This window comes from Barbatula barbatula (assembly GCF_947034865.1).
Source record: "Barbatula barbatula genome assembly, chromosome: 13".
Classification (NCBI taxonomy): domain Eukaryota; kingdom Metazoa; phylum Chordata; class Actinopteri; order Cypriniformes; family Nemacheilidae; genus Barbatula; species Barbatula barbatula.
The window spans coordinates 22018714-22045920 of NC_136776.1; the positions used below are offsets into that span (position 1 = coordinate 22018714).

A 27207-nucleotide genomic window follows, 5' to 3' on the forward strand; every position below is an offset into this window, starting at 1 on the left:
ATGTATCCAGAAATACACCTGATGCTGTTTCCAACCACATACAACAAGACCACTGCTTGAAGTTGTGCTAGATACCGTAAAGGCCCAAACACCAGACCACCAGACACCAAACGCTGACATGCAAACTGAGCCAGAGTGGGTCAAGGTGCACGCTACATAAGTTTCCTGACAGACGCTTCTTTTCATCTGCCAACAATGTGATATTAACATGTACATTTGTGATGGATGTTTGCTCCTCTTGTCAATAGCTGATTATTTGTAGGACAGATATTACTGCATCATATACTATATCAGTGAAGCATCCACAAATTAAACATTTTACTTTAATGGAGTCACCAACCAATATTTGTCAATGGCTGATATCAACACACACACATTCTAAGAAATATATGACATCATGACGATAACATCAAATGAGTCCAAACAGGTGATCAGGTCACAGAGACTCATAACAGATACGTTTGCGGATGCTTCCTCTTATTTGTCATAATCATCTTTTGTTTGGCAGGTTTCACTTCCCGATGGTCATGTGTTGTTTGACTAACCCGCATTAAAGAATTTAAATCAACTGAATTTTAATATTTCAAATGAAAATAATAAATGATTTTGACGAACTGTACAGACATCTGCAGTCTTCTGGCTGAATAGAGCTTCAGACATCAGCTGTCAGTCATTTATAACCTCATTTCTCCTATAGTGTGTTTACAGACCACATCCTGTGAATGTCCCGACACAGCCACACAAAGCTTTTCACATAAACGTCATAAAACCAAAACTTTTCTGAACCTTTTGTTCAACAGAACATGTGGATGTTAAAGGGTTTTAGTAGCCAGAAAGCCCAACAAAGAACCTTTCAGGGACTTTTGTAAGCTTGCGTGTGATGATGGTGTACGCTTCCTATGTACACAAACCTTTAAACAAACATCAGCTGCATGGACAATTTGAGTACACATTTGATCTCTCATCAGTATCCTAGAGAAGGAGGATATAAGCTGAACCCTTTATGATAGTATGTCAGTCAATATTCAGCCCCTGATCATATACATTCGATAACACCATCTGGCTGCAGAAACACTCTCATGGCTCACAGTGTGTTTTGTTTATTAAAAAGAGAAATTATTCATTATAATATTACAACACTTTTTGTCAGGCACCTCAAAGCATCAAGTTAAACCTTTTACCTCCAGAGCTAAGTGGACGAACGCAGAGCAGCTTCTGTCAGAGCGCCCTCTGTTGATACGTTGATCAACATGCAGGAGCATAATTGCAAATGTTTAACAGACAGACACAGAAATATTCTCCAATTAAATCTTTTATAATTTTTACAATCAGATATTTTTAAATGGTCTTTTATGCGCAAATATAAGCTAAACTTAAGCCCCAAGAGTTTATCAAACTTGCTGAATAAAGTGCAGATCAACAACATAGTTTTGAAAAAGTCATTAAAAAATAAATGAGCGTACCAGATTACTTTCAATAACATTTAATAAGAGTGCAAACTACAGAAGATACTGACCACAACGTACGGATAAATGCAGTAATAAACTTTTTCTCATTTTCACACTTACTGCATGTGTGTATTAGAAATCTTCAAAAGAAATGTGGCATCATTGGAAATAATAAAATCACAGAAAGACTCTGAAATATTGCTAGATAGCTACAAAATGCAGTAGGATTATTAACAGTAAATTCACCAATAAATGTATTTCATAAAAAAGGAAAGTTGTAAATAAAGTTTAAAGTGAGATGTTAAACGTCTGTCTTTTTAAGAACAATGAGGAACATCCTACACAACCAATATGATCTTTCAAAAAAACTAGTACAATAAAGATGAACAACATCCTTACATGTTTTTAACTAATGCATTATTTGTGTTGTAAATAGATTTGATGTTAGTTAAACCTGTGAAAAGTTGTTTCTGATGAAAATAAAAAAATATATAAATATTTTGATCGTGAAGTGATGGCAAATCTCTTGCAATAATACATTGTGATGCTCTTGTCTTGCTTGTTCAGAGTTCCTTCTCTCTCATCCACCATAACCTCCTCTTTGTTCTTTGCAGTATATTTACTCTTACACTTTATGTAAATACCTATTAAATATTATAAAGATGTATAAAAACAGTACACAATTGTAATACAGTACTTACTAGGCACACTCGCACATTTCTAAACCGCTTTGTATATTATTCATATTTTTATCCTCTGAGACTCATATTAATTGTATCGTGTTATCTGTTTACCGTGTGTTTAAGGGCTCCTGTAACCAAAATAAATTCCTTGTGTGTGCACACTTGGCGAATAAAGCTTATTCTGATTCTGAACATCACTCCATAAACTCCAGTTATGACCAGCAGCACAACCAGCAGATGCATGTTTCCTCTGTTCTGTAATGAACCAACAGAAAACAGTCAATAGCAGATATGTTATAATTCAATCTATACTGTGTGCTGGTGACTGCGTTTCTTTATTCTTAACATTCAATAAAAACGATACGAGCGGACACACTTAAATATGCTGTATATCAATTATAACACTTCAACCAATACAGACAAGAAAAACAACATTAAATATCTTACCGTATTGTGAAACGCTTGTGTAGACACATTCGGTTATGTGTAACATATTATTTCCTCCAGAATCTGAACTGCTTAAAAAATAAGAATCATATATTTAACCTAAAAATCTCCACATTCATTAGTAATATTTTTATGTAGGTGTTTATATTGTTGCATGTAAATACTTGCTTTTTCTCTGTGGATGGTGACACTTTTTGAAGAGCCAGAATTACAATTATCACCACCAGCAACAACACAGCGACAGGTATCAACAATAATAAACGTGAATGCAGGAGATCTGTGAAGCACAAAGATAAAACAGACATTATTGTCTTTCTTATGACTTAAATTTGATCATTTCCCCACTTATGACTGTCATACCTGAACACGGCCGACAGACATCTTTGATGTGCAGATGTTGTGTCTGGTTTGTGATGGTATTGTTGACCACACATCTTAATGTGTTTGTATCTTGATATTCCACCTCCAGAGGAAGAGAGAGTCTGATGTTGAGATCAGACACACTGATGTTGGACAATAAACTGTTTCCTTTGTACCAGGAGAGACTCACACGTGTCACATTCATCACTGAACACAACAACACACATGTTGACGCTGAAGATCTTTCTGATGTTGAAGAACATTGAGAAGAGTCTCTGGAGATGACAGGAACAGACAGACGAGCTGAAAATATGTAACAAAATATTATTATTATTTCAGGAATTCAGACACCTGTAAGTTTCTCTATGCAGGTATATACACCATCATGACAGACCGCAGTTTTCATACAGAAGTTTACCGTGTTTGGAAGACAATGTCGTGTTAAATTCAGATATTTTTTAAATGTACACTAACCCTCTCTCTTCTCTCAACAGGTTGTGGTCAAACTTTTGTCGAAACTAGTAACTTTGTATTATCACCTATTGTATTATTGCTCTTTGACATATATCGCTTATTGCTCCCTGAACTCTTTGTAAGTCGCTTTGGATAAAAGCGTCTGCTAAATGACGTAGTGTAAATTAACTAATCTTTACTCAACATACTGTAGTTCTGTTATTGCCATTTTCTTCTTTTACCATTTAGCTGTTACAGGATATTCATGTTTTTTTTGTCTCTCTAAGTGTGTATTTAATCCTTGCTGTCAAATGCAAATTAATAATAATAATAACATTAACTGATAGAAACTAAAAAGAGAAATTTATACTTTGCAATAGACAGAACAACCTGAACCACGATCTCATAAAAACTTCCCGGGGAGAAAGACCCAATAACTCACTCACTAAAAACAGTAACATTGAATCTCTTGTCTAAAGTTCCTGTGTTTCTGATGATCAGTAGTTTATAAAGTCCAGAGTCTCTGATGGTGATGTTTGTGATGGTGAGAGATCCAGTCTGACTGTCCAGCTTCAGTCTGTCTCCAAATATCTCATTACTGTCAAACATATCAATGCTTTTCTTAAAGATTTGAGCTATACGCTTCTCTTGAGGTCCAAACATCCACAGTATATGATCAAGTCTCTGTATGTGAGTAACATCAGTGTGTAGAGTGACAGAATCTCCCTCCATCACTGACACTGACTTCACATCATCTTCATCAACACCAAACACACCTGAAACACCTGAAAAACCCCTGTTTAATAAACAAAAACCTGTCAGAAATCAAACAGACTGTAAAGATCCTGTATTCAGATAACAAGTCTTGCTTGCATTTAAAGTTTAATAAATAAATGCTGTTGTTTCTTAAGCAACACGAATAAAGATAAGACGGTAATATCTTCATATTCCTTAAATGAATAAAATATCACATACTGTTTATGAGCAAGAAACACAGAATAATCTTCTGATAATAACTCCACATTGCACAGAAACAAGAAGAGAGAAAAGAAATGACTCTTAAAGGCTGTCAGCCAGATAATCCATGTAAAAAAATAGTTTTCTGTTCTGCTTCATATTCTCACAAACAAACTACATCCAACATAAAGAAATAATCCAACAACACGCAGTAACACAGCTCACAGAAGGTAATGCACGTCTGCTTTTTCACATCAGTTCACATTCTCACTTTAACTCCTCCTCATTTTAGAAAACACTGGAATCAACTGTCAAGCCAAATATCACTTACAGGTCGATGTTATAGGACCAATGCTGCTGTTTTGACATAAGTAGATATTCGTTTAAAAATCCAACGATAGTTTATATTTTCTTTATATTGCAAAGTCCTGTTTGTTTTCAATACGTGTGCAGTGTTGCAGTACTATTAACATTGTAACAGCACCTGCGGGATTAATAACTAATGATGGTGGAATTCATTTCTGAGTTGATTTCCGAGTTATTCTACGCAAATGTGATGGTGTAACGTCCATTGATAAGGATTTCCTTACAGGCTAAATGTGAGGGACCATTGTGACCACTGCTTTACATACAGAGCACCTGCACACCATGATGTTCAGGGGACTGCATTCACTTAGCCATGCTAAACATGTTACCGTCTATGGTGCAATGGGATACTGCAATGGGATTGTTGACCACACATCTGTATGTGTCTGTATCCTTATGTTCCACCTCCAGAGGAAGAGAGAGTCTGATGTTGAGATCAGACACACTGATGCTGGACAATAAACTGTTTCCTTTGTACCAGGAGAGACTCACACGCGTCACATTCATCACTGAACACAACAACACACATGTTGACGCTGAAGATCTTTCTGATGATGAAGAACATTGAGAAGAGTCTCTGATGATGACAGGAACAGGTAAATGAGCTTCATAAAAAAAGAATAAAAGTATAATGAGTGTTTCAGTGAATTCAATCTCACAAGTTTACAACATCAAAGATAAATTCTACAAAATAATGACAAATATAACTTAATACAGCAGTTTTTATATTTAACTGTGTTTCTGAGGTAACATTGTATTGAATTTACTCACATCTTTTTTTATTCTCTTTCTACAGATAATCAATTTAATTTAGACTTATTTTGCAAATAACAAACAATTTCTTTGTTTACATTTTGTCCAACTATTATGGCATATTACTGTTTCTACTTTCTCATACGAAATGTGGGTTTGTCCCTTTTTTTACGATATGCAAATAACAAACAGTAACAAAAAATAAACATACTGTATAATTCCTCAAAAATTACAGACGTAACAATTGATATCTGCGTTATACAGGATGTAAAAATAACTATTAGTTAAAACCCACACACATGAGCTGACTCACCATAGACGGTAACATTGAATCTCTTGTATGAAGTTCCTCTATCATGGATGATGTGTAGTTTATAAAGTCCAGAGTCTGTGATGGTGATGTTTGTGATGGTGAGAGATCCAGTCTGACCGTTCATCTTCAGTCTGTCTCCAAATGTGTCAATACGAACATACATCTTAATGTTTTGTGTATAGATTTCAGCTATACGAGACTCTTGAGGTCCAAACATCCACAATATCTGATCATCTCTCTGTACATCAGTAAGATCCGTGTGTAGAGTAACAGATTCTCCCTCCATCACTGACACTGACTTCACTTCATCTCCATCAACACCAAACACACCTGAAACACATGAAACACACTCATTTCATAAACAAAAACCTGTCAGAAATCAAACAGACTGTAAAGTGTTCAAATAACAATCTTGATCGCATTTAAAGTTGAATTAATGAATGCTGTTCTTACTTTACCAACACAAATAAAGATAAGATGATAAAATCTTCATATTCCTTAAAAGAATCAAATATCACATACTGTTTACGAGCAAGAAACACGAGCAGAAGAAACACAGAATAATCTTCTGATAATAACTCCACATTGCTCAAAAACAAGAAGAGAGAAAAGAAATGACTCTTAAAGGCTGTCAGCCAGATAATCCATGTAAAAAAATTATTTCTGTGCTGCTTCACAAACAAACTACATCCAACATAGAGAAATAATGCAACAACATGCAGTGACACGGCTCACAGAAGGTAATGCACTTCTGCTCTTTCACATCAGTTCACATGCTCAGTTGAACTCCTCCTTCTCTTAGAAAAAACTGAAATAAACTGACAAGCCAAATATCACTTACAGGTCGATGTTATAGGAACAATGCTGCTGTTTTGACGTTGGTAGATTTTCATTTAAAAATCCAACAACTGTATTTGATGGTATATAGTCGATATTTTAGTTGTGTTTGTTTTCAGCATGTGTCCGGCATTGCAGTACTATTTACATTTCAACGCCACCTGCAGGATAAATGTGATGGTGTTACGTCCTTTGATAAGGATTTCCTTACAGACTAGATGTGACCATTGTGACCACTGCTTTACATACAGAGCACATGCACACAGAGGAAATTATGTACTAGTCTTGTATCTCCTGTGTTAAGCGTTATCACAAGAGTTGTTTCCACTGATGCGAGGGGGTCAGGGGGTTCACGTAAGCTTGTGAGAAAATGAACTTTCCTCATCTCGCTCTGGTAGAAACACACTGAAGTCAAAACCACATACATGTCTACTGCATGTATCCAGTAAACACCTGATGCTGTTTCCAACCAAATACAACAAGACCACTGCTTGAAGTTGTGCTAGATACCGTAAAGGCCCAAACACCAGACATCAAAAGCTGACATGCAAACTGAGCCAGAGTGGGTCAAGGTGCACGAGGACCCGCTTAATACGTTTCCTGACAAAAGAAACTTCTGGGAACGTTAGCTATTTGTTCCCAGAAAATAAATACCTAACGTAACCCGCTGGTTTTTCAAAAATGTTTTCTTGACGTTAATACATAATATAACACTTTTAAACGGAACGTTCCCCTACCTTTGAACTCCGGTAACGTTCCCCTAACCTCTATGTTAAAGGGGTCATTCGACACGGCTAAAACGAATATTATTGTTTGCTTTAGATGTAATACAATGTTTAGAGATGATTTAGGGTTTAAAAAGGTTTGCCCCACTTTTAAACAGAAGCTTCTGTGCATATCCGCTCTTCAACTCTCCCAGGTTCCTGAGCAATCGTCCGTGAAATGCGCTGCACACACTTGAATATTCGGACTGTACTTTTCTGGAACAGTATTGTACATAAACTTTAACAATTTGTTTTAAGTTGCCTCATCCTTTGGAAGGTCAAACAAAGAGGCCTTCGTTTCACATTGAAACACACAGCATCTCCGTGACATGGCTGTGGCGGTACAATGAGATTTACAAGACCACCCATCTTACTTGCGTTTACATTTGGGCGGTCTTAGTCAAGTCATACCAGGAACTGACGCCAATTTGTGGGGGTGTGGTTACACGAGGCGTTTCAGGCAGGTCTTGGTGAGCATTCGCTTCTAGATAAAATACATATTTTGTTCCGACACTTACATTTTTGCTAATACAAAATACATGCATGGGCAACATATAACACACCAAAGACGTAAAAAAAACACGTATTTCTGGCAAATAATCCCTTTAAGTACTTTTTAAATGTCAAATACTATTCATGAAAAGAAGTACAAGTGCTGAATTCTTGTAACATCTTTACAGCAACCACCAAGCTTAAAGATGTGGTGGAGCAACTTATTCTACTGATGATTCCCAAAATATAAAGATATAATTTTTTACAGTGTGTAAAGTGAAAAGTGAATTACTCATCTTTCAGGCTGCAGTGAAAAGGGCCAGCATATTTGTGGTGTTTACAACATTCTGGTATGGAGTGGTAATAATAGGAGTCCTACACTTTATGGTTCTTTACCAGTTTTTTTACAGTAAGTTCCAGTCATAGTGCAGTGGACTGTATGTTTTTGAACTGAAGAATCGCTGACTAAATGTCACAACGGCTTTTGTGCAGCATATTGCTTTTTTCCATCAAATTGGGTAATATTAATTTAACAGATTATTAAATGGAGTTTGGTCCCTCAGTTTAACTGCATTGTTACATAAAGCTGACAAAAACAAAGTAGTAAAGAGTCATTCCTATATGCACAACATGTTGTTTAATCGGCCTCTCCTTGAGTACATGTTTTTTTTAATTGAAAACATTAATTGAAAAACCTAAATATGGTATCATATGCAGTGGCATTTGAAGATCTTGACAGGACAATAAAAACATCTAGAGACACAAAGATGATTTTGGGGCAGATTCAAGATTGTACAGACATTTCTAATATTTGTAAATAATAATTGCAGTAAACAAACAGTTACAACAGGGACAACTACAGATAGCATCATCTTCTGAAAGACAAGGACAGTAAAAACAAAATATAATGAAATAAGGAACACATGCTCAACTCTGTTCAAGATTACAGTTGTTTAATGACCTCACAAAATAAAATGAGTCAGGATATTACTGCCAATATGCAAGTGGGGTAACTACCGCCTGGAGCAATGGGCGTGCCAAAAGGTGAGGGTGTGGCAAACGGCATGGGGCGTGCCAGAAGGTTTCTCATTGGTCTCGCCGAACAGTATGGGCGTGCCAAAATGTTTTGCGAAAACTGCCTGCATGGCGCGGGTTACTGACGTCATCACCACGGCAAGTTTAGGTTAAAGTTTGCAAAAACTGTAAGCAGTAAATATAAATTATATATACTTCCTTTCATCTTTTCTTCTCGCTTTCATTACTATTATTTTGTTTCAACATTTCATAGTATATTCTCATTTTTACATATTGTAGTCTTTTACGATTAAAAAAGTTTACAAAACTTAATACTAAATATAGCGATCAAAAACAAATAGCAACTATTTTTAGGGTACAAAAGCCTCTTAACACAGTCGCACTATCTGTTTTTAGATAGGAGTTATTTAAAAGTTGTATTCGTTAACATTAAAGCACTTTGAAGTGAACAAACTATGAGCAGCTGTATTTTTATTAAGATTAGATTCAACTTTATTGTCATTACACATATACAAGTACAGTGTAACGAAATGTAGTTTAGGTCTAACCAGAAGTGCAGTTAGCAAGTGCAGGATATACAGTTAGAATAAATACAGAATACAATAGTAACAAAGCTTAAAACAAATACTGTAACAAATCCATTGCTCATAATTAACGTTAATTAATACATTAATTTTAACAAACAAAACCTATTGTTATACCTTACCCTGAAAACAATGTTTTGCTTCATAGAGAAAACTAGTTAATAAAAACACCACAGAATTGAAGTGTTTACTATCTTTCTGCTAAATGACAACCAATTTAGGAAACAGACACAGCTTTATTCACAAAAAAATTCAGCTTTGTTTCCAATTCAAGTAAACAGAAACATTCAGTCACTCATTTTGTAGTAGCAGTCCATTGAACAGAACCCAGCAAACTCTTTCTCTGAATAGAATGCTGTGAAGACCCCCTTCTTTCCATTGCCACTGTATACAAAGGTGTTTTTGTAGATGTTGTCAAAGCAAGCGCACCTGGTGAGCTCAAACTCCAATCTGTATTCTTTTCTTACTTCTGGACTGACAGATTTCCAGTCAACGATACATAATTACGTTATATATAAATCATAGATAAACATATGATGAATTGCACCATATCTTACCGCCGCCATCTTCTTTGGCTAAAGGAAATTACTTACCACTGTAGGGGCTTTTTTCCTCTTAAAGTTTGGCACGGTTTGCAAACCAACTGATAAGTGCTTTACCGCCGCCTGCTGGACTGGAGTGTGGAACAAAAGTTTAACGCTGATTGGCCAATACAGTAAAACTCCTTTCACCAATCAGAAACCTTTTGGCACGCCCCTACCTTTTGACACGCCCCTACCTTTCGGCACGCCCATTGCTCCAGGCTGCAGTTACCCCTGTCTACTATGTCAAAACGGCTTGCCATAGTCTCCCAATATGCATCAACATGCCACAACTTATAATACCACGCCCCCTACAACAGAGCTCTCTCACACTCTCCGGAATTCTAATTACACCCGCACCTGCTGCTCGTCATCTCATTTGTTTGGACACTATTTAGTTAAGGAATTTTACTTCAGTCTTTGTTTGGTAGTGATGTCGTTATGCTTTACGTCACTTACCCATTGTGGAATTTACCCGTGTTTTTGAAGGAATTTATCCGTTGCTTGTTGTTTTGGAGTTTACCCGTTTACTTTGGTACCTGTTATGAATTTTGTTACCTCCTTTTTTGAAGAAACATCCTTGGTTTTTTGTACGCTCTGGACATCTTTGTGTTCTTGGATAACTCCTTTAATAAAATCCCTAGTGTTACCTCCTATTCGCCTGTGGTGTGTACATCGGTCCGAGCCTGGCGTGACACAACCTACCCTTATGAAAAAACTGCGTTACTTAATAAAATTAACATACAATACAATTCTACAAATCGTAATCATTTATATAATACAATTATTATACAATAAATTAAGAAAAGAATAACATAAATTAAATCTAAATAGTTAAATTAGGCACTTAAACAATAATATATATAATATAAACAAACACAGACCGATGAAATGGTCTGTACAAATCATTATTAATTATTACTAGTAACAATGACAATTAGAGAGCTCTGTAATTACACATATCCTTAATGTGTTTTTTTACTAGTAAAAACTAAATTATAGAGATCTCTAATGTGGGCTGGGAAAATTTTCGGAAAGCTATTTCGGCTTGCCCTATCATCATCTCATTTGCATTTATTGTCTTGCATAAACATTTGCTGTAATGCAGGCCCCCTGGTGTCAACAACTCCAGACTGATAATCTGGGAAAAATCTGAGCAAAAGTCTTGTAGTGTTTAACATCACAACATTTGCAGCTGAAATTAAATACAAATAAAGTAGAAACATCAACAGATCGTTAAGGTGCTTATGTTTTGTATGTTCCAGTAAAGATCCATTCATGAATGTAAATGCATATTATGAAGCGGTTGTGTAGAGATGTCTTCCTCCGGAGTCTGATCTGCTTAAAGAATAATAATCACATATTTAACTTTCACATTGGTTAGTATTATTTTCATAGTTTATATAAAGTACATTTTAAACTTGCCTTGTTGGCTTTTTGAAACACCAGACTATTAGAATTACACTACTGACCAGCAACATCACAACTATCAGCAGAATCAAACGTGAACGCAGGAGATCTGTGAAGCACAAAGATAAAACAGACATTATGGTCTATCTTATGACTTAAATTTGACCATTTCCCCACTTATGACTGTCACACCTGAACACAGCTGACAGAGTTCATTGATGTGTAGATGTTGTGTGAGGTTTGTGATGGGATTGTTGACCACACATCTGTATGTGTTTGTATCCTGATATTCCACCTCCAGAGGAAGAGAGAGTCTGATGTTGAGATCAGACACACTGATGTTGGACAATAAACTGTTTCCTTTGTACCAGGAGAGACTCACACGTGTCACATTCATCACTGAACACAACAACACACATGTTGAAGCTGAAGATCTTTCTGATGATGAAGAACATTGAGAAGAGTTTCTGGAGATGACAGGAACAGACAGACGAGCTGGAAAATCAAAGGGGAGTCAGGACTGTCAGAAATAACTTTGCAAGCTGTTTCTCATTAGTGTCACACTTGTTTAGTATAAAGCATTCATATAGGACCGCTGATTTTAAATGTCTCCATTATCAAATCTGCAAAAACTCTTAAGGTTCTGTTTGCACTCAATGGTATAAAACTGTGATTTAAATGCATCAAATTTACATTTTACAAGAAATTTACCATAGACAGTAAGAAGGAATCGAATGCTGTATGACATTCTCCTGCTTTTGATCAGTAGCTTATAAGGTCCAGAGTTATTCATGCTGATGTTTGTGATGGTGAGAGATCCAGTCTGATCGTCCAGTTGTAGTTTGTCTTTAAATCTCCAATCATTAACAAATATAGAGCTTGAGTCGGCATGTTTAATGATTTTAGCTATAGTCCCATAAGGAACAAACTTCCACTGGATCAGATCATCTGTCTGTATGTCAGTAACATCAGTGTGTAAAGTGACAACATCTCCCTCCGTCAATGACACTGACTTCACTTCATCTCCATCAACACCAAACACACCTGAAGAACAAAAGGAGATGCTGCTTTAATATTCATTTCCACAAAATTAGATTACAGGATGTGGGGCAGCTTCCAGGACAAGGTTTGAGACTAGTCCTAGACTAAAATAAATGCTAGAGCTGTCAAAACTTAATATATCTTCCATTTACATATTTTAAAATTCACAAGTGCCCTTGTATTGTCTCAAATGCACACAAGTAAAAGATTTTTGTGAAGCATGATTGTAAAAACTGCTTTAATGTCCTAATTTACCAAAGGCATAGTAAATAATCCCTCTCCGCAAAACCGCCCCAAAGCTTCAACCAACAAAGACTCAACTTGTATAAAGGCTTCATGACATGATTAAACAGTGGTAGGGCTATATCTCTAAACAAATGAGCTTGTTGTCTGGTGATCTTTTGTTTTAATACCACTTTTCTTCACACACCGGTCGTTTATTTTATTTATTTGAACAAAACACTCGTAGAGACACTTTTCCCCTGTCACATATAATAATTCCCCAGTAATCCATAATGTACTCTTTTATTTTCATTTAAATTACATTTCAATCATCATAATGCTTTGTATACGCATCCACATTTTTTCACATTAAAATGGTCAATGAGAAAAATTAAGAAATGTGAAAATCCTTCAAAAAATGTGAAACCTTACCACGTGCAGACCACAGGCACAGATAAAGGAAAACCGATTTATGAATCATGATCCAAATCCCTCAGACGGTCTTTTATCATCAAACTCCACATCTTCTGTAAAGTGAGCTCGTTTACTGCATCACATCCGAAATGTAACAACTTCGAACATCACTTTTTTGTAACGTTGTTATTTACATATAAGTTCGCCTACATAGTTTTCCCCAAAGCATAAAGAGCAGGTTTTGACCAGAAAATGAAAGCAGCTTTATGGAGGAGGAATCCGCTGCTTGTCCCAACTTGCGAGCTGTGAGGAGCACAAAGAAAAACAAACAGTTCACGCAAATAACGTAAGTTACTTTGTGGAATTTAAAGCATTAAGGCAGATTCATGAATGAAACAACTGCAGTGAAGAAAAATCTTTGTTTTGCCTAAAACACGCAGATTCTGCTGATTTCAATTCACGCCCCGCTTAGTGCGCCCCTCCCCATATGACGGCACAGCACTAGTCCCTATTAAACTGTCCTGGTAAACATAAATATATGTAAATGTAAAAATAATACCTTAAATACCTTAGTTTTTAGTTACGTGTAAACAACAATCATCTGAACAATTATATATTTGATTATCATAAAACAGTTCATCTATATACTGATACATGTTGTATCATTGTGGTCAGGCCACTTCTTCTTCTTCTCTGTGGTCAGGCCACTTCTTCTTCTTCTTCCTGTCATGTGCCTGTCTGCCAGAATAAAAAGATTTTCATCTCTCACAGCATCTAGATCTACAGATCTACTTGTATGAACTTGCTCGATATCTCTCGTCTATCAAACAGATAACATATTATATAAATAAAAACATAAGATGCAGGGTATCAGTACACATGGTTTAGTGATTATTTTGTGTTTTTTTAAGCCTTCTCGTGTTCACTAATAGAGCCTTTTGTAAATGAAGTTCCTTTCATAAATCATATCAAATATCTTTTAATAGAGAAACTAAATACTGTTAAGGGTATATTTGTCTTTTAAACCCACCTCAGGATTCACACTTTCTAGTGAGTCTAACACTTTGGCTTCTGGTATATGCCACTGTTTCCTGTAGAACAAAGAGACCGTTCACATTAAACAATCTTGGTGAGCGCGTTTCCTTTAATGAGAACCATTTGTGATTTTATTTATTCCAAAACAGGGGCGGACTGACCCTCTAGTGCACCGGACCTTTTCCCGGATGACCCCAGCTCATAGCGACAAACCGAGGAGCAATGCTTCCTACGTAAATAGATTTTCATTTAAAATCCAATAGCTGTATTTGATAGTATATAGTCGATATTTTATTTATAATGCAAAGTCTTTTAATCTTTTGTTTGGCAGGTTTCACTTCCCGATGGTCATGTGTTGTTTGACTAACCCACATAAAATAATTTTAATCAATTAAATATCCCATCCCTTTGGGATGGCAGACCGGGGTGGTGGTCCCCTCTTTTTAAGAAGGGGGACCGGAGGGTGTGTTCCAACTACAGGGGGATCACACTTCTCAGCCTTCCCGGGAAAGTCTATGCCAGGGTACTGGAGAGGAGAATACGGCCGATAGTAGAACCTCGGATTCAGGAGGAACAGTGTGGTTTTCGTCCAGGCCGTGGAACGCTGGACCAGCTCTACACCCTCTACAGGGTGCTGGAGGGTTCATGGGAGTTTGCTCAACCAATCCACATTTGTTTTGTGGATTTGGAGAAGGCATTCGACTGTGTCCCTCGTGGCATCCTGTGGAGGGTGCTTCGGGAGTATGGGGTCTGTGGTCCTTTACTAAGGGCTGTCAGGTCCCTGTACGGCCGAAGCAGGAGCTTGGTTCGCATTGCCGGCAGTAAGTCGGACTTGTTCCCAGTGCATGTCGGACTCCGGCAGGGCTGCCCTTTGTCACCGGTTCTGTTCGTCATTTTTATTACGAAACTAAAACAATCAAAGGCGATGAATGACTACGTTTTGGTACTTTAAGTTTAATATGATTTTTAAGTCCTTCTCTTCCAGAACATCATGATCAGTAGCTTATAAAGTCCAGAGTCTGCGATCTGATGTTTGTGATGGTGAGAGATCCACTGACTTCACTTCATCTGCATCAACACCAAACACACCTGAAACTATAAGATTCCTTTACACAAAATTAGGAAAAATCACCTTTTTCATGTACAGTATGTTCATGTATAGCCTAAGTAGTTAAAAAAAGAAATATAATCACTAAATTATTTTATTTAACATAAAAGTTGCTGTTGTTTGGAGATGCTTTATTTACATATCACAGTCTCTCATCAAACACCACATTTTGTGTCAAGTGAGCTTGTTTTCTGGATCAAATCCAAAATGCATCACGCACGTCTATATCGTCACAACACATTAATAAAAAAACAATTGAATTAACATTTTCTACCAGTCAAAATCTTCACTTACCATGAAGTAGAAACAGCAACAGATCTTTAAGCTGCTTATGTTTTGCCTTCCAAGAACCATTCATAATCTGTGAATGTAAATGCTTTTGCGCTGATTTTCATAATACTCTATATATGTATTTGTATATAAGTATTGCATGTTGTATAACATATATGTATTATTGTCTTAAAATAAATTTAAAACATTATTATTAAGAAAAGTTCCACTTCTAAGTTCAAGGAATCAGACCTCTGGTGGTGATGTGAGGAACTGCCTATTAAAATCAAACTATTTTATGTTATTGAATTAACATAGTTTGATAAATAATTGTTATTTACTGTTGCAAATACAATGCAAACATGATTTTAGAAACAATGAACATTAACAAAACATCATAAAATAAAAAATAGTAAAATGTAAAAATATTAAATTTCTGTGCAAATATACAGGTGTACATTGTATAGTGCTTGAAATGTACTATTAAAAAAAAATCATTGAAAATACTCTTCTGTGTTTTTGTGAAAATACACTGAGGTACATCATTGCAGACCGCAGAGGGCAGAAGAGCTGCTGTAAAAACATGTCAGGTGGCTGAAGTTATGGGTGAGTGTTTCTGATGGATACCTTTTTTGCCATTGGTATCACATGACAACCTTTGAATGCTACTTCATGTTGTAAGAACGTGTTTTTGTGGCGTTGCTGGGGAATTTTGACATGTTCGTTCAAGCAGATTATGCAAGTTCAGCCTATTAAACATAGGTCTGCAGTGTTGTGAGACACTTTTATAAGGCCTATAACTACTTGTTTTGTTTTGTGTGTTAAGCTCTAACTATAATGAAAAATGACAGTTTCTGCCCTATACTAAATTAGTCATTATATAAATGTAAGTATTATACTTTAAATAATGTTCTCCACACACATAAAAATGAGACAAACAAGTGCACTGTTTTTAACTTTGCTCAAGATAACCAACAATATGGAAGTATTGTTCCATTATTTCTCTGTGAAAGCTAAACTGAAAGACTATATTGTGATATTTTAACACATCGGAGACCCGAGAAGTTCACATTTCCAGTAGATGAACAGTGAAGAATGTGGGAATAGGTGTTACCAGGAAGATCACTGCGGATAATATCCCAACGGCTAAAACAGGCTGTGATGCAAGTTTGACTTGTTGCACTTAAGGTTATTAACTTTTTTTATTTAAATATCAGCTCAGAATAAAAAGTGTGTCATCTAATAGCATTTTTTTGCTAAATATGAATTGAAAACTTTTTGAAAAGAAAACTAATTGAGGGAAGTGGATGTATTTCATATGACACGTATAAGGAAAACAGATTTCTTTTTTCTGAGGTCATTCCAGGTACATAGCCCTGAATGTGAGCCCTGGCATTTGCATGTTTTAATTATAGGTCAATCCAAACAGCTGAACAAAATTAAATATGCTCTGTTCAGTTTACTCACATCCAGCCAAAGTTACATACAAAATCATTCATTTTAATTTGGCCAACATTTTGTGCGGAAGCGCCAGAATAGAATTACACTTAAGACCACCAACATCACAGCGACAGCTATCAGCAGTATCAAACGTGAACGCAGGAGATCTGTAAAGCACAAAGATAAAAAAGACATTATTGTTTGTCTTATGACTTAAATCTGACTGTTTTCCAACTTTCATCACTGTCTCACCTGAATACGGCCGACAGACATCTTTGATGTTGAGTTGTTGAGTCTGGTTTGTGATGGGATTGCTGACCACACATCTGTATGTGTTGTTGTCTTGATATTCCACCTCCAGAGGAAGAGAGAGTCTGATGTTGAAATCAGACACACTGATGCTGGAGTGTACACGGCTTCCATTATACCAGGAGAGACTCACACGTGTCACATTCATCACTGAACACAACAACAAACATGTTGACGCTGAAGATCTTTCTGATGATGAAGAACGTTGAGAAGAGTCTCTGGAGATGACAGGAACAGACAGACGAGCTGGAAATATGTAACAAAGTATTATTATAATATTAGGAATTATAACATCTGTATATTGCAGGTATACGTATGCTGTATAAATTAAAACCTCCAGAGAAATACACCATCAAGACAAACAGCAGCTTTCATACATAAATTAACCGTTTTTGGAAGACAGTGATCTATTAATTTATGAGTTCTACCTAACATAATGCTGTTGCTATTTTTTGCTTTTACCATTTAGCCGTTAAAGGATTGTTGTCGACACTGTAAGAAAAATGATGTTAGGACACGAGGACAAAGTATATACAAAATCGTTTTTCTTGTACATTTTTTGTTCTTTTCTGAATTTTTTTTGGTTTTATACTGTATTTATAAAAATACATAGCCTACAATATCTGTAAAATAATTTTTTTTAACTGTATACTTCCTCATAAATGGAACATCATGAATCAGGATGTAATAAAAACTTCCATCTCTTGGGAAAAATGACCTGCATTGCAGTATACTATAAATTTTTCCTATACATTTTTATTATACTATACATTTTTATTATACTATACATTTAATGGACTAATGGACTAGTTTGATGCACTTATGTATTTTGTTGCCTATGTTGTTATAATTGCTTCCAATGTTTCCTCATCTGTAAGTCGCTTTGGATAAAAGCATCTGCTAAATGACTAAATGTAAATGTAATACATTTGTATATGAGTATGTGCAATCTCTGGGTTCGAACCTATGTCCTAGTGCCATGCTCCACCCACTGAGCTACATGAAAATAATTTACTTACCATAGACACGAACATCAAATCTTTTGTATGAAGTTCCTCGATTGCTGATGATCATTAGCTTATACAGCCCAGAGTCTGAAATTCTCATGTCTGTGATGGTGATAGATCCAGTCTGACTGTCCAACTTCAGTCTGTCTCCAAATACCCTATTACTTTCATACAAATCTATATTTTTCTTATGGATTTCAGCTATACGAGAATCTTGAGGTCCAAACATCCACACTATCTGATGTTGTGTCTGTATTTTAGTATCATCGCTGAGCAGTGTGACAAATTCTCCCTCCTTCACTGACACTGACTTCACTTCATCTGCATCAACACCAAACACACCTGAAACACACAACCCAACCTTTTAATAAACAAAAACCAGCTACGGATCAAACAGAATGTTATTGACTGTAAAGATCCTGTAGACCATCTTAAGAAGTCTATAAAACAAATGTATATTCCTTTAAGAAAATACATCACATACTATTCATGAGCAATAGATACAAAAAACTCTTCTGATAATAACTCCACATTGCACAAAAACAAGAAGAGAGAAAAGAAATGACTCTTAAAGGCTGTCAGCCAGATAATCCACTTTAAAAAATGAAATTTCTGCTCTTCTTCATATTCTCACAATATAAAGAAATAATCTAACAGCATGCAGTGACACGGCTCACAGAAGGTTATACACATCTGCTCACTGAATATGAAAGTAGAAATATGCCGTGATTTTTTCATCTCCTTAAATTTCAGTTGGGTTAATGCCCCAAGGACACAAGGACCAGTTTTGCGAGCTTGTGTTTGTTCTTTGTGTAAATGACTCCATTCACTCCAAAATATATCAAAAATATATCATAAATCAAAACAGCATTTTCAGTACACAATACATAAGGAGATTTTACCTTTGTTATAAGATGTAATGAGAAGGTTTATCAATGAATTGTGTAAGACGACAAGGATCATTTTCGCTCCTGATATAAAACCTATTAAGGTTCAGTTTGGAAACATCCTTAAATTTCCACTGATGCAAGGTTGTCGGGGGGTTTCTCTTTTGTGAATGGTTATGGTGACTGTAAGGTGAAATTGACTGTAACAAAAATCATAAACCTTAAGAGTTAAGTATAACAAAAATAATGTCACATTGTGCCACATTTTAAAGTTTGAAAGTATTTTCTCATCATATCCAACAAGTAGCCCTCTAGATGAGTTGATCTCTTCATATTAGGTAAAGTTATAAAGTTTTTTTTTATTTGTTATTTTTTGCAAGGGCACCTGCATTAAATTAATTTTTTTTAGATGTAGTTCCTTTGCAGTGAGATGAAAAGGTAAGTAATAATTCTCACCTGCTCTGTGTAAATAAAACCACATAAAAAACACCAAGAACAAAGATCTGCTTTTGTACAAGATTGTCAAAGAAACGACAGCAGCCACTGTGGTATTGCTTAAAATAAATCCTTCAAACACTAAAACAACAGTTATTCATAAACTCTTAAACTGATAAATAAAATAGATTCTTGTCTAATGTCTTTTAATAAATCATGATTTGTTTAATGTTTCACTTCATTTAATGTTAAACAAGAGCGCCCTCTGGGGTTATATATTTGAGTGGAAAATATTAAATACTCAGATAATATTTTTACAATTTGGTACTTTTTGAATAGTGTCTTCATGTAATGTAATTAAAACTGTAATTTCAGTTTGTACAAAAGTGCAAATATTAAGCTAAATTTGCAATCATAGGGAATGAACGACTGAATTTGGCTCCTCTAAGTTTTGGTACTTTAGGTTTTAAATGATTTTAAGTCTTATTACGTCTATAGGAATAATTTACCTCTATGTTTTGGTTGCATATAGTTTAGAAGAAAAAGTGCAAATCAATAGCAAAGAGCGTCCCAGATTGCCTCCAATAAAGTTCAATGACACGCAACATGAAAAAAATGGTGTAATAAAACTTTTCCGGAGTCACCTTTTTACACATGTGAAAATGGCGTTTCCTCAGCCAAATGAAGGTTAACCACTTGCAATAACACAGTGTGGGTGCTGTTGTCTTGCTTGTTCCAGAACACTCCCAAACGTCCGGCTATGACCAGTAGCACCACCAGCAGACCTGTTACTGGTGCTTTGAGATGTTTCCTGTGTTCTATCATGAACCAACAGAAAACAGTCAACACTCATTAGATTAGACATAAGACTGACAACAGATCTCATTGAGCAAATATGAACCTACAGTTTGAAGTAGTGTGACAGTCGAGACCACCAAATTCAAGACCAAGACAAGAAAGAGACCTGAGGGAGTCAAGACCAAGACAAGACTTTAAGGGGCCGATACCAGGACAAGACGAAGGCAGGCCGAGACAGAGTCGAGACCAAGACCAGTGGCCTGTTTCACGAATCTGGTTTGGGTTTTTTACCAATTATAATCCAAAACACATTCATATATCTTCATTATGAGTTTATAATTCATATTTATTAATACATATTGAACATATCGTTTAAAGGAATATAACTATATTTGTATAAAAAAACTTTGATAGCTAAAACATTTTAAAGTAAAGCACATATTACATTATCACCCACTTAATGTATTAATTGTTTTGTAATATGTTATGGATAAGACTAAATTATTTACAATCAATACTGGCTAAGAAACGTCATCATCGTCAACACTGATGTTGGACAATAAACTGTTTCCATTGATCCAGGAGAGAAACACATGTGTCACCATCAACACTGAACACAACAACACACATGTTGACACTGAAGATCTTTCTGATGATGAAAAACATTTTGTGGCGTTTCTACAGGTGATTTCAGGAACAGGCAGACGAGCTGGAAATAATGAAAGAGAAAGTTAAGTATTATCATTTTAGGAACACTTAAATTAAGTTAGAAAGACACATTTGAATGACAATGACTGGCGAAACACTTGTGAACAATAGCAATCCTTAGATGATGTTAACCAGCTACACCCTATTTGCTTACGTTGAACATGATTACATTGTGCTTTGTGTACCGACAAGCTTAATTGTACAAGAATGAAAAAACAGGTGCCAGTTTAGTTTTATTTGTCATTGCCATTTCTCATTGAAACCTAAAATTAACATCAAGACATCACTTTTACTCACCATAGACAGCAACATTGAATCTCTTGTATGAAGTTCCTCTGTCACTGATGATCTGTAGTTTATAAAGTCCAGAGTCTGTGATGGTGATGTTTGTGATGGTGAGAGATCCAGTCTGTGTGTCCAGCTTCAGTCTGTCTCCAAATATCATATTACTGTCATACATATTAATACTGTCTCTACGAATTGAAGCTATAAGAGTCCCTCGATTAACAAACTGCCACTGTATCTGATCCTCTCTCTGTATGAGAGTAAAATGAGTGTTAAGAGTGACATTTTCTCCCTCTGTCACTGACAAAGACGTCTCTTCATCTGCATCAACACCAAACACACCTGAAACAGAAAAACATGTCAAATTTATTACCATGAAATTCAGCTATAAGGTAAAAAGTTAAAATAAATGCATTAGGTTTAATTTCACTATATTTGTATCATTTTCCACTACTTACCACGTGCAACCCACAGGCACAGACAAAGCCAACATGTGTTATGAATCATTAAGTTCCTCAGACGGTCTGTTATCACCAAACTCCACATCTTCTGTAAATTGAGCTCGTTTACAGGATCACATCCGAAATGTAACAACTTCAAACATCGAATTTTTTATAACGTTATTATCTTCATATAAGTTCGCCTACATAGTTTCCCGACATCTTAAAGAACGGCCTTTTGTAGAGAAAATGAAAGCAGCTTCTTGGAGGAGGAATCTGCTGCTTGTCTCAACTTGCCAGGAGCTCATAGAAGAACAAACAGTTCACGACAAGTAACTTAAGTTACAGTCTTTGTGTATTTAAATGCATTTCGGCCGATTAATGACTGAAAGAAATGCAGCGAGGAAATATCTTTGTTTTGCTGAAGAAAATGCTAAAACACACAGATTCCACTGATCTTTGAAGTGCACGCCCTGCCTTTAGGCTGCTACCCCTTTGTTCCATCATCAATGCGGTGCGAATGTACACTGTTTGCAGGTCCAAATACTCAATAAGATGCTACAGGTAACAACAAAAAATGCTTCTATACGCTCATGGAGAGGACTACTGCGATCAAAAATCTTTATCTTCATAACTAAATCCCACATGGCCAGTCAGAGGTTTATTTTTCATAATTCATTAATTTACATTACATTTTTACATTTAGTCATTTAGCAGATGCTTTCATCCAAAGTGACTTACAAAGAGTTCAGGGAGCAATAAACTGATATGTCATACAGGAGCAATAATACAACAGGTGCTAACACAAAGTTACTAGTTTAAACAAAAGCTTGACCACTACCTGTTGAGAGAAAGAGAGAGGGTTAGTTTTTTTTTATTCAAATATAGATGTCAAACATTCCTTATGCCTGGAGACGGTATGTATAGGCCTACTTTGGGTTATTGAACGTTTAGCTTATATATGCAATAATTGAGTAAACAGCGATCATAAACAACAGGTGTTTAACTATAGCCCCGCTTGAAATTAATAGATGCTTGGACCCGAAAAAGTTCTTCCTTACGTCACCACTTAACAACTCAGTAATGGCACTTCATGACTGTAAAGCCCCATTCAGACTGCCAGCAACTCTGTCGCTCTGTGTTGCCTAGTCTCTTGCTTTGAGGTCACTAGAAGCGCTGGCTGTAAAGTGGATTGTACCTGTCGAAGGGACAATCTATCTTTTGAGCAGATGGAGCGGGAAATGGAAACTCTAAGTGAAATAAGCTGATCTTTAGCAGAGTGATACCAGAATGCTTTCAGTGGTTCAGTGGGATATGGGAATCCATCCCACTTCACGCTACGCTCTTGAATAATAGTGCTTCACCTTTTTGGTCTAAATGGTTCCATAAAAAACCTTTAACATCTGAAGAACCGTTCTGTTTCTGTGGTGAAAAAGGTTTATTCAAATTATAAAAAGGTAAGAAAGAGATGGTTCTTTAAAGAACCTTTGACTGACTGGTACTTTGTTGAACCACAAATGGTTCATCAATGGCATCACTGCGAGGAACCTTTTAAGCACCTTGGTGATGATAATAAAATGAGCTTAAGGTGAGTTTATTATGGAAAACATAGCATGCGTTTAGATGCTCATTCAAATGTCGTCGGACTAGAAATACAATGATCAGGTGCATATACCAGCACAGACAGTTTATTAATTATATCTTCACAACATTGCCTTGTGATGTTATTATGAACCTTGAGAACTCGTGCAAACTCATAGTTGTGAGAAGTCTTCATTAGTAGATATGAGTTTGCAGAGTTGAAGTGAAGTAAAAAAACAATTTTCAATGCTGGGTCTATGCTGGGTTTCAGTATAGACGTATAAACAAACATTTCTGGTTGAATTTACCAAACAGTAGTCCATTTTGCGTTTCTTTATTCAGACCATGCAAAATACTGATATACAATATAATACTTCAGCCAAAGAATACAAAGAAGAAACAGATAATAATGGTAAATTATCATACCGTATTATACCCGTTTCTGTGTAAAATACCTATTCCTCAAGAGTCTGATCTGCTTAAAGCAGAAAAATCACATATTTAACCTAAATAAAATTCACATTGGTTTATGTTATATAAAGTGCATGTTAAACTTACCTTGATTTGATGTCTTTTTACACCTTTTGAAACACCAGACTACTAGAATTACACTACTGACCACCAGCAACATCACAGCGACAACTATCAGTAGTATCAAACGTGAACTCAGGAGATCTGTGAAGCATAAAGATATAACAGACATTATTATCGGTCTTATGACTTAAATCTGACTGTTTTCCAACATTCATCATAGTCTTACCTGAACACAGCTGACAGTGTTCATTGATGTGCAGATGTTGCGTGAGGTTTGTGATGGGATTGCTGACCACACATCTGTATGTGTTGTTGTCTTGATATTCCACCTCCAGAGGAAGAGAGAGTCTGATGTTGAATTCAGACACACTGATGTTGGACAATAAACTGTTTCCTTTGTACCAGGAGAGACTCACACGTGTCACATTCATCACTGAACACAACAACACACATGTTGATGCTGAAGATCTTTCTGATGATGAAGAACATTGAGAAGAGTTTCTGATGATGACAGGAACAGACAGACGAGCTGGAAAACATAGAATAAGCATTTGATTCAGGAATTTGCTACAAGATCAGCAGACTCTGTTGCCATCTTTAAAAACGCATCTCTTCCGTCAACATGTAGCTGTTTGATTTTAACCTCCGATTCTTTTCTGTCTTCTTATTTAAAAAAAGTACTAACCGAACTACTCTGTGTACTGTGCTAGGCTTTAATGGACTAGTTTTGATGCACTTATGCATTTAGTTGCCTATGTTGTTATAATTGCTTCCAATGTTTCCTCATCTGCAAGTCGCTTTGGATAAAGGTGTCTGCTAAATGACTAAATGTAAATGTAAATGAATTAGTAAAGACATCAGTAAAGATTATCTGTAATGCAAATACTGCACAGATAAAAACAAGAGTTTTGGTTTCCACACACCCATGCATGCACATTACTCACCATAGACATCAACATTGAATCTCTTGTATGAAGTTCCTCTGTCACTGATGATGTGTAGTTTAAAATGTCCAGAGTCTGTGATGGTGATGTTTGTGATGGTGAGAGATCCAGTCTGACTGTCCAGCTTCAGCCTGCCTCCAAATATCTCATTACTGTCAAACATATAAATATTTCCATTATATATTTCAGCTCTACGAGTCCCTTGATTAACACACTGCCACAGTATCTGATCATCTGTCTGTATGTGAGTAAGATGAGTGTGTAAAGTGACAGATTCTCCCTCCGTCACTGACACTAACTTCACTTCATCTCCATCAACATCAGACACACCTGAAACACAAAACTCTCTGATTTAATACATAAAAACCCTTTTAAAGATCAAGCAGTATGTTACTGACTATAAATATCATGCGATCAAATCACTTTTAAACTTATGCTTTTAACACGAAGTTTAATTAATGAATTCAGTTTGAATTTACTAACTTATATAAATGAAATTAAATCTTCAAATTCCATAAAAGAAAATATATCACATACCATTCCTGAGTAATAGTACATACAGGCAGGAAAAAAAAATTATGATCTTCTTAGGATAACTGCACATTGCACAAATACCAAGTGAAAGAAGAAATGTACCAAATAATCCACTTAAAAGAAGAGTTCTGTTCTGCTTCACATTGTCACCAAGAAACTAAACCCAAAATAGAGAAGTAATCCAAAAAAGCGCAGTGTTGGCTCACAGAATGCATTTCTGTCTCATAAAGTGTAACTTCTCCAAAAAATATTATAATCCTGGTTAACAAGAGTGGCATACAAGGGTGAAGCACTTGTGCACTAATCAAACATATATTATCTCACTGGGAATCTCACCCAAGGAATTAAAAAAACATCATGAAAAGTCAATCTGCAATCACATTGAACACTCAAATATACACACAAACGTTGGTGTTAGTAAAGAGCACAGCCCACATTGAAGAAAATACACAACCAGTATCCTGTAAAAGAATATTCTGGAGGGTGTTAAATAAAACCCATTAAAATCAGAGTTGTTTTTGCTGAAAATACATATAATATATATTAATGGGAACATTCTACCTACACTACCTACTTTTTATAAGGTTATAAGGTAGAATTTACCCGAAAATATTAGCTATGACACTGCTGAGTGCGAATTCATCAACGCCCCGGCGGAAAACCTGGAACCATCCTACCGATTCGCTGACAGGATTTGTGGAGCAGCCGGTAAGTTTTTGTTCAACTTCTTTATATCATCATTTAGGCACATGTTTAAATGTTAGCTCTACCATTATTTTCTTCTTTGGGTTTAAAAAAAGTTAAAATTCTGTGTAATACCCCTATTTTCTCGGCGCCACAGGCTGACATTGTCATGATTCTGCTGCATCATGTCATGTTTCTCTTAGTGTAGTGGCAGGATCATGACAGAACCTCGTGTTTTGTGTGGAGAGAGGCAATTATTGTTCTTATGGCCTTCCATACTCTCTCCTGTCTCGTCTTTGTTCCCATCCTCTCGTTACCCTCGTTATTGATTAATGCCCTTCACCTGTTTCCCTCTTGATTTGCTCCCTTATTTAATGCCCTTGTGTCTTGTGTCTTCTGTCTTGTGCTGGTTCATTGTGGTTGTGTGGTGAGTCCATGTGTCTTGTCATGTCTTGTCATGTCTTGTCAAGTCTTGTCAAGTCTTGTCAAGTCTTGTCAAGTCTTGTCAAGTCTTGTCAAGTCTTGTCAAGTCTTGTCAAGTCTTGTCAAGTCTTGTCAAGTCTTGTCAAGTCTTGTCAAGTCTTGTCAAGTCTTGTCAAGTCTAGTTCAGTGTATTTGTAGTTCTTGTTTTGAGTTTGTTAAGTCTAAGTGTAGTTAGTTTTAGTCCTGTCTTGTTATTGTATCCATGTTTTGTTATGTTACCCCCACGTGGGTCTTTGTTTTATTATTTATTAAATATGTTAACCCCTTACCCGCTGTCTGCACCTGGGTCCTCTCTCCGTGTCTCACCACGAGAATCATGACAGACATGGCCTAATTAAAGTAATGTAAAGTTATATGTGGTGCTTAGAGAATGGTTATCTATATACTGTATGTATCCTCATTGGAGGCTGAGCCCCCCTAATATTGAAAACCTAGAATCCCCTCTGCCTGTAACGTTAAACAATTTGTTGTATGTTTTTGCACAGATATTCTATTTTGAGTTTAGACTTTGGAGTGAGCAAAGTAATAACTCCCCGCCCCTTCGAAGGGAGTAGGGCATTAAGTG

At 36.1% G+C, this 27207-nt stretch overlaps 6 protein-coding genes across 6 annotated transcripts; all 6 read right to left on the bottom strand.

Annotated features, from left to right (window-relative positions):
• Positions 1-1469: 1469 nt before the first annotated feature.
• On the bottom strand, positions 1470-4585 carry LOC306903148 (uncharacterized protein). The gene is made up of 6 exons (XM_079472109.1): positions 4367-4585; positions 3838-4187; positions 2939-3241; positions 2747-2855; positions 2579-2646; positions 1470-2386 (listed from the first exon to the last, which is right to left on the bottom strand). The coding sequence occupies exons 2-6, from the start codon at positions 4121-4123 to the stop codon at positions 2250-2252; spliced, it is 903 nt and encodes a 300-aa protein (XP_079328235.1). The 5' UTR covers positions 4124-4187; positions 4367-4585; the 3' UTR covers positions 1470-2249.
• On the bottom strand, positions 4180-6366 carry LOC306903014 (uncharacterized protein; the record flags this gene model as incomplete). Its single annotated transcript, XM_079471934.1, has 3 exons — positions 4180-5319; positions 5781-6110; positions 6303-6366. The coding sequence occupies 3 exons, from the start codon at positions 6364-6366 to the stop codon at positions 5018-5020; spliced, it is 696 nt and encodes a 231-aa protein (XP_079328060.1). The 3' UTR covers positions 4180-5017.
• A 4297-nt stretch (positions 6367-10663) lies between these two features.
• Positions 10664-13566, bottom strand: LOC306903170 (SLAM family member 9-like). The gene is made up of 5 exons (XM_079472143.1): positions 13179-13566; positions 12195-12527; positions 11676-11978; positions 11499-11592; positions 10664-11411 (listed from the first exon to the last, which is right to left on the bottom strand). The coding sequence occupies exons 1-5, from the start codon at positions 13225-13227 to the stop codon at positions 11369-11371; spliced, it is 822 nt and encodes a 273-aa protein (XP_079328269.1). The 5' UTR covers positions 13228-13566; the 3' UTR covers positions 10664-11368.
• Positions 13567-16744: 3178 nt separating this feature from the next.
• Positions 16745-19051, bottom strand: LOC306903171 (signaling lymphocytic activation molecule-like). The gene is made up of 4 exons (XM_079472144.1): positions 18814-19051; positions 18342-18671; positions 17266-17568; positions 16745-17180 (listed from the first exon to the last, which is right to left on the bottom strand). Exons 1-4 carry the CDS (start codon positions 18860-18862, stop codon positions 17074-17076), a joined length of 789 nt encoding a protein of 262 aa, XP_079328270.1. The 5' UTR covers positions 18863-19051; the 3' UTR covers positions 16745-17073.
• A 794-nt stretch (positions 19052-19845) lies between these two features.
• On the bottom strand, positions 19846-22352 carry LOC306903173 (SLAM family member 9-like). Its single transcript, XM_079472146.1, has 4 exons — positions 21901-22352; positions 21455-21784; positions 20575-21158; positions 19846-20080 (listed from the first exon to the last, which is right to left on the bottom strand). The coding sequence occupies exons 1-3, from the start codon at positions 21986-21988 to the stop codon at positions 20971-20973; spliced, it is 606 nt and encodes a 201-aa protein (XP_079328272.1). The 5' UTR covers positions 21989-22352; the 3' UTR covers positions 19846-20080; positions 20575-20970.
• A 178-nt stretch (positions 22353-22530) lies between these two features.
• LOC306903168 (CD48 antigen-like) lies at positions 22531-25581 on the bottom strand. The gene is made up of 5 exons (XM_079472141.1): positions 25479-25581; positions 24942-25271; positions 24224-24526; positions 24022-24138; positions 22531-22723 (listed from the first exon to the last, which is right to left on the bottom strand). Exons 1-5 carry the CDS (start codon positions 25543-25545, stop codon positions 22701-22703), a joined length of 840 nt encoding a protein of 279 aa, XP_079328267.1. The 5' UTR covers positions 25546-25581; the 3' UTR covers positions 22531-22700.
• Positions 25582-27207: the final 1626 nt, after the last annotated feature.

Bases quoted from the DNA above. Each gene is read 5' to 3' on its own strand.
- LOC306903168 (XM_079472141.1), bottom strand. From the start codon at position 25,545: ATGTGCAGTTATCCTAAGAAGATCATAATTTTTTTTTCCTGCCTGTAT. The intron at 25,272-25,478 runs GTATGTGATATA...TTTGTGTTTCAG, and splicing joins TGTACTATTACTCAGGAATG to GTGTGTCTGATGTTGATGGA. The intron at 24,139-24,223 runs GTAAGACTATGA...TATGCTTCACAG, and splicing joins ACACTGTCAGCTGTGTTCAG to ATCTCCTGAGTTCACGTTTG.
- LOC306903170 (XM_079472143.1), bottom strand. From the start codon at position 13,227: ATGATTCATAAATCGGTTTTCCTTTATCTGTGCCTGTGGTCTGCACGT. The intron at 12,528-13,178 runs GTAAGGTTTCAC...TTTGTTCTTCAG, and splicing joins GTGCCTGTGGTCTGCACGTG to GTGTGTTTGGTGTTGATGGA. The intron at 11,412-11,498 runs GCAAGTTTAAAA...TTCTTTAAGCAG, and splicing joins TGTTTCAAAAAGCCAACAAG to ATCAGACTCCGGAGGAAGAC.
- LOC306903173 (XM_079472146.1), bottom strand. From the start codon at position 21,988: ATGTGGAGTTTGGTGATAACAGACCGTCTGAGGAACTTAATGATTCAT. The intron at 21,785-21,900 runs GTAAGTAGTGGA...TTTCTGTTTCAG, and splicing joins GTGCCTGTGGGTTGCACGTG to GTGTGTTTGGTGTTGATGCA. The intron at 21,159-21,454 runs GTGAGTAAAAGT...CATTATTTCCAG, and splicing joins ATTCAATGTTGCTGTCTATG to CTCGTCTGCCTGTTCCTGAA.
- LOC306903171 (XM_079472144.1), bottom strand. From the start codon at position 18,862: ATGTGGAGTTATTATCAGAAGAGTTTTTTGTATCTATTGCTCATGAAT. The intron at 18,672-18,813 runs GTATGTGATGTA...TGTGTGTTTCAG, and splicing joins GTATCTATTGCTCATGAATA to GTGTGTTTGGTGTTGATGCA. The intron at 17,569-18,341 runs GTAAGTAAATTA...ACATATTTCCAG, and splicing joins ATTTGATGTTCGTGTCTATG to CTCGTCTGTCTGTTCCTGTC.
- LOC306903148 (XM_079472109.1), bottom strand. From the start codon at position 4,123: ATGGAGGGAGATTCTGTCACTCTACACACTGATGTTACTCACATACAG. The intron at 2,647-2,746 runs GCAAGTATTTAC...TTTTTTAAGCAG, and splicing joins TCACCATCCACAGAGAAAAA to TTCAGATTCTGGAGGAAATA. The intron at 2,387-2,578 runs GTAAGATATTTA...GGTTCATTACAG, and splicing joins CACAAGCGTTTCACAATACG to AACAGAGGAAACATGCATCT.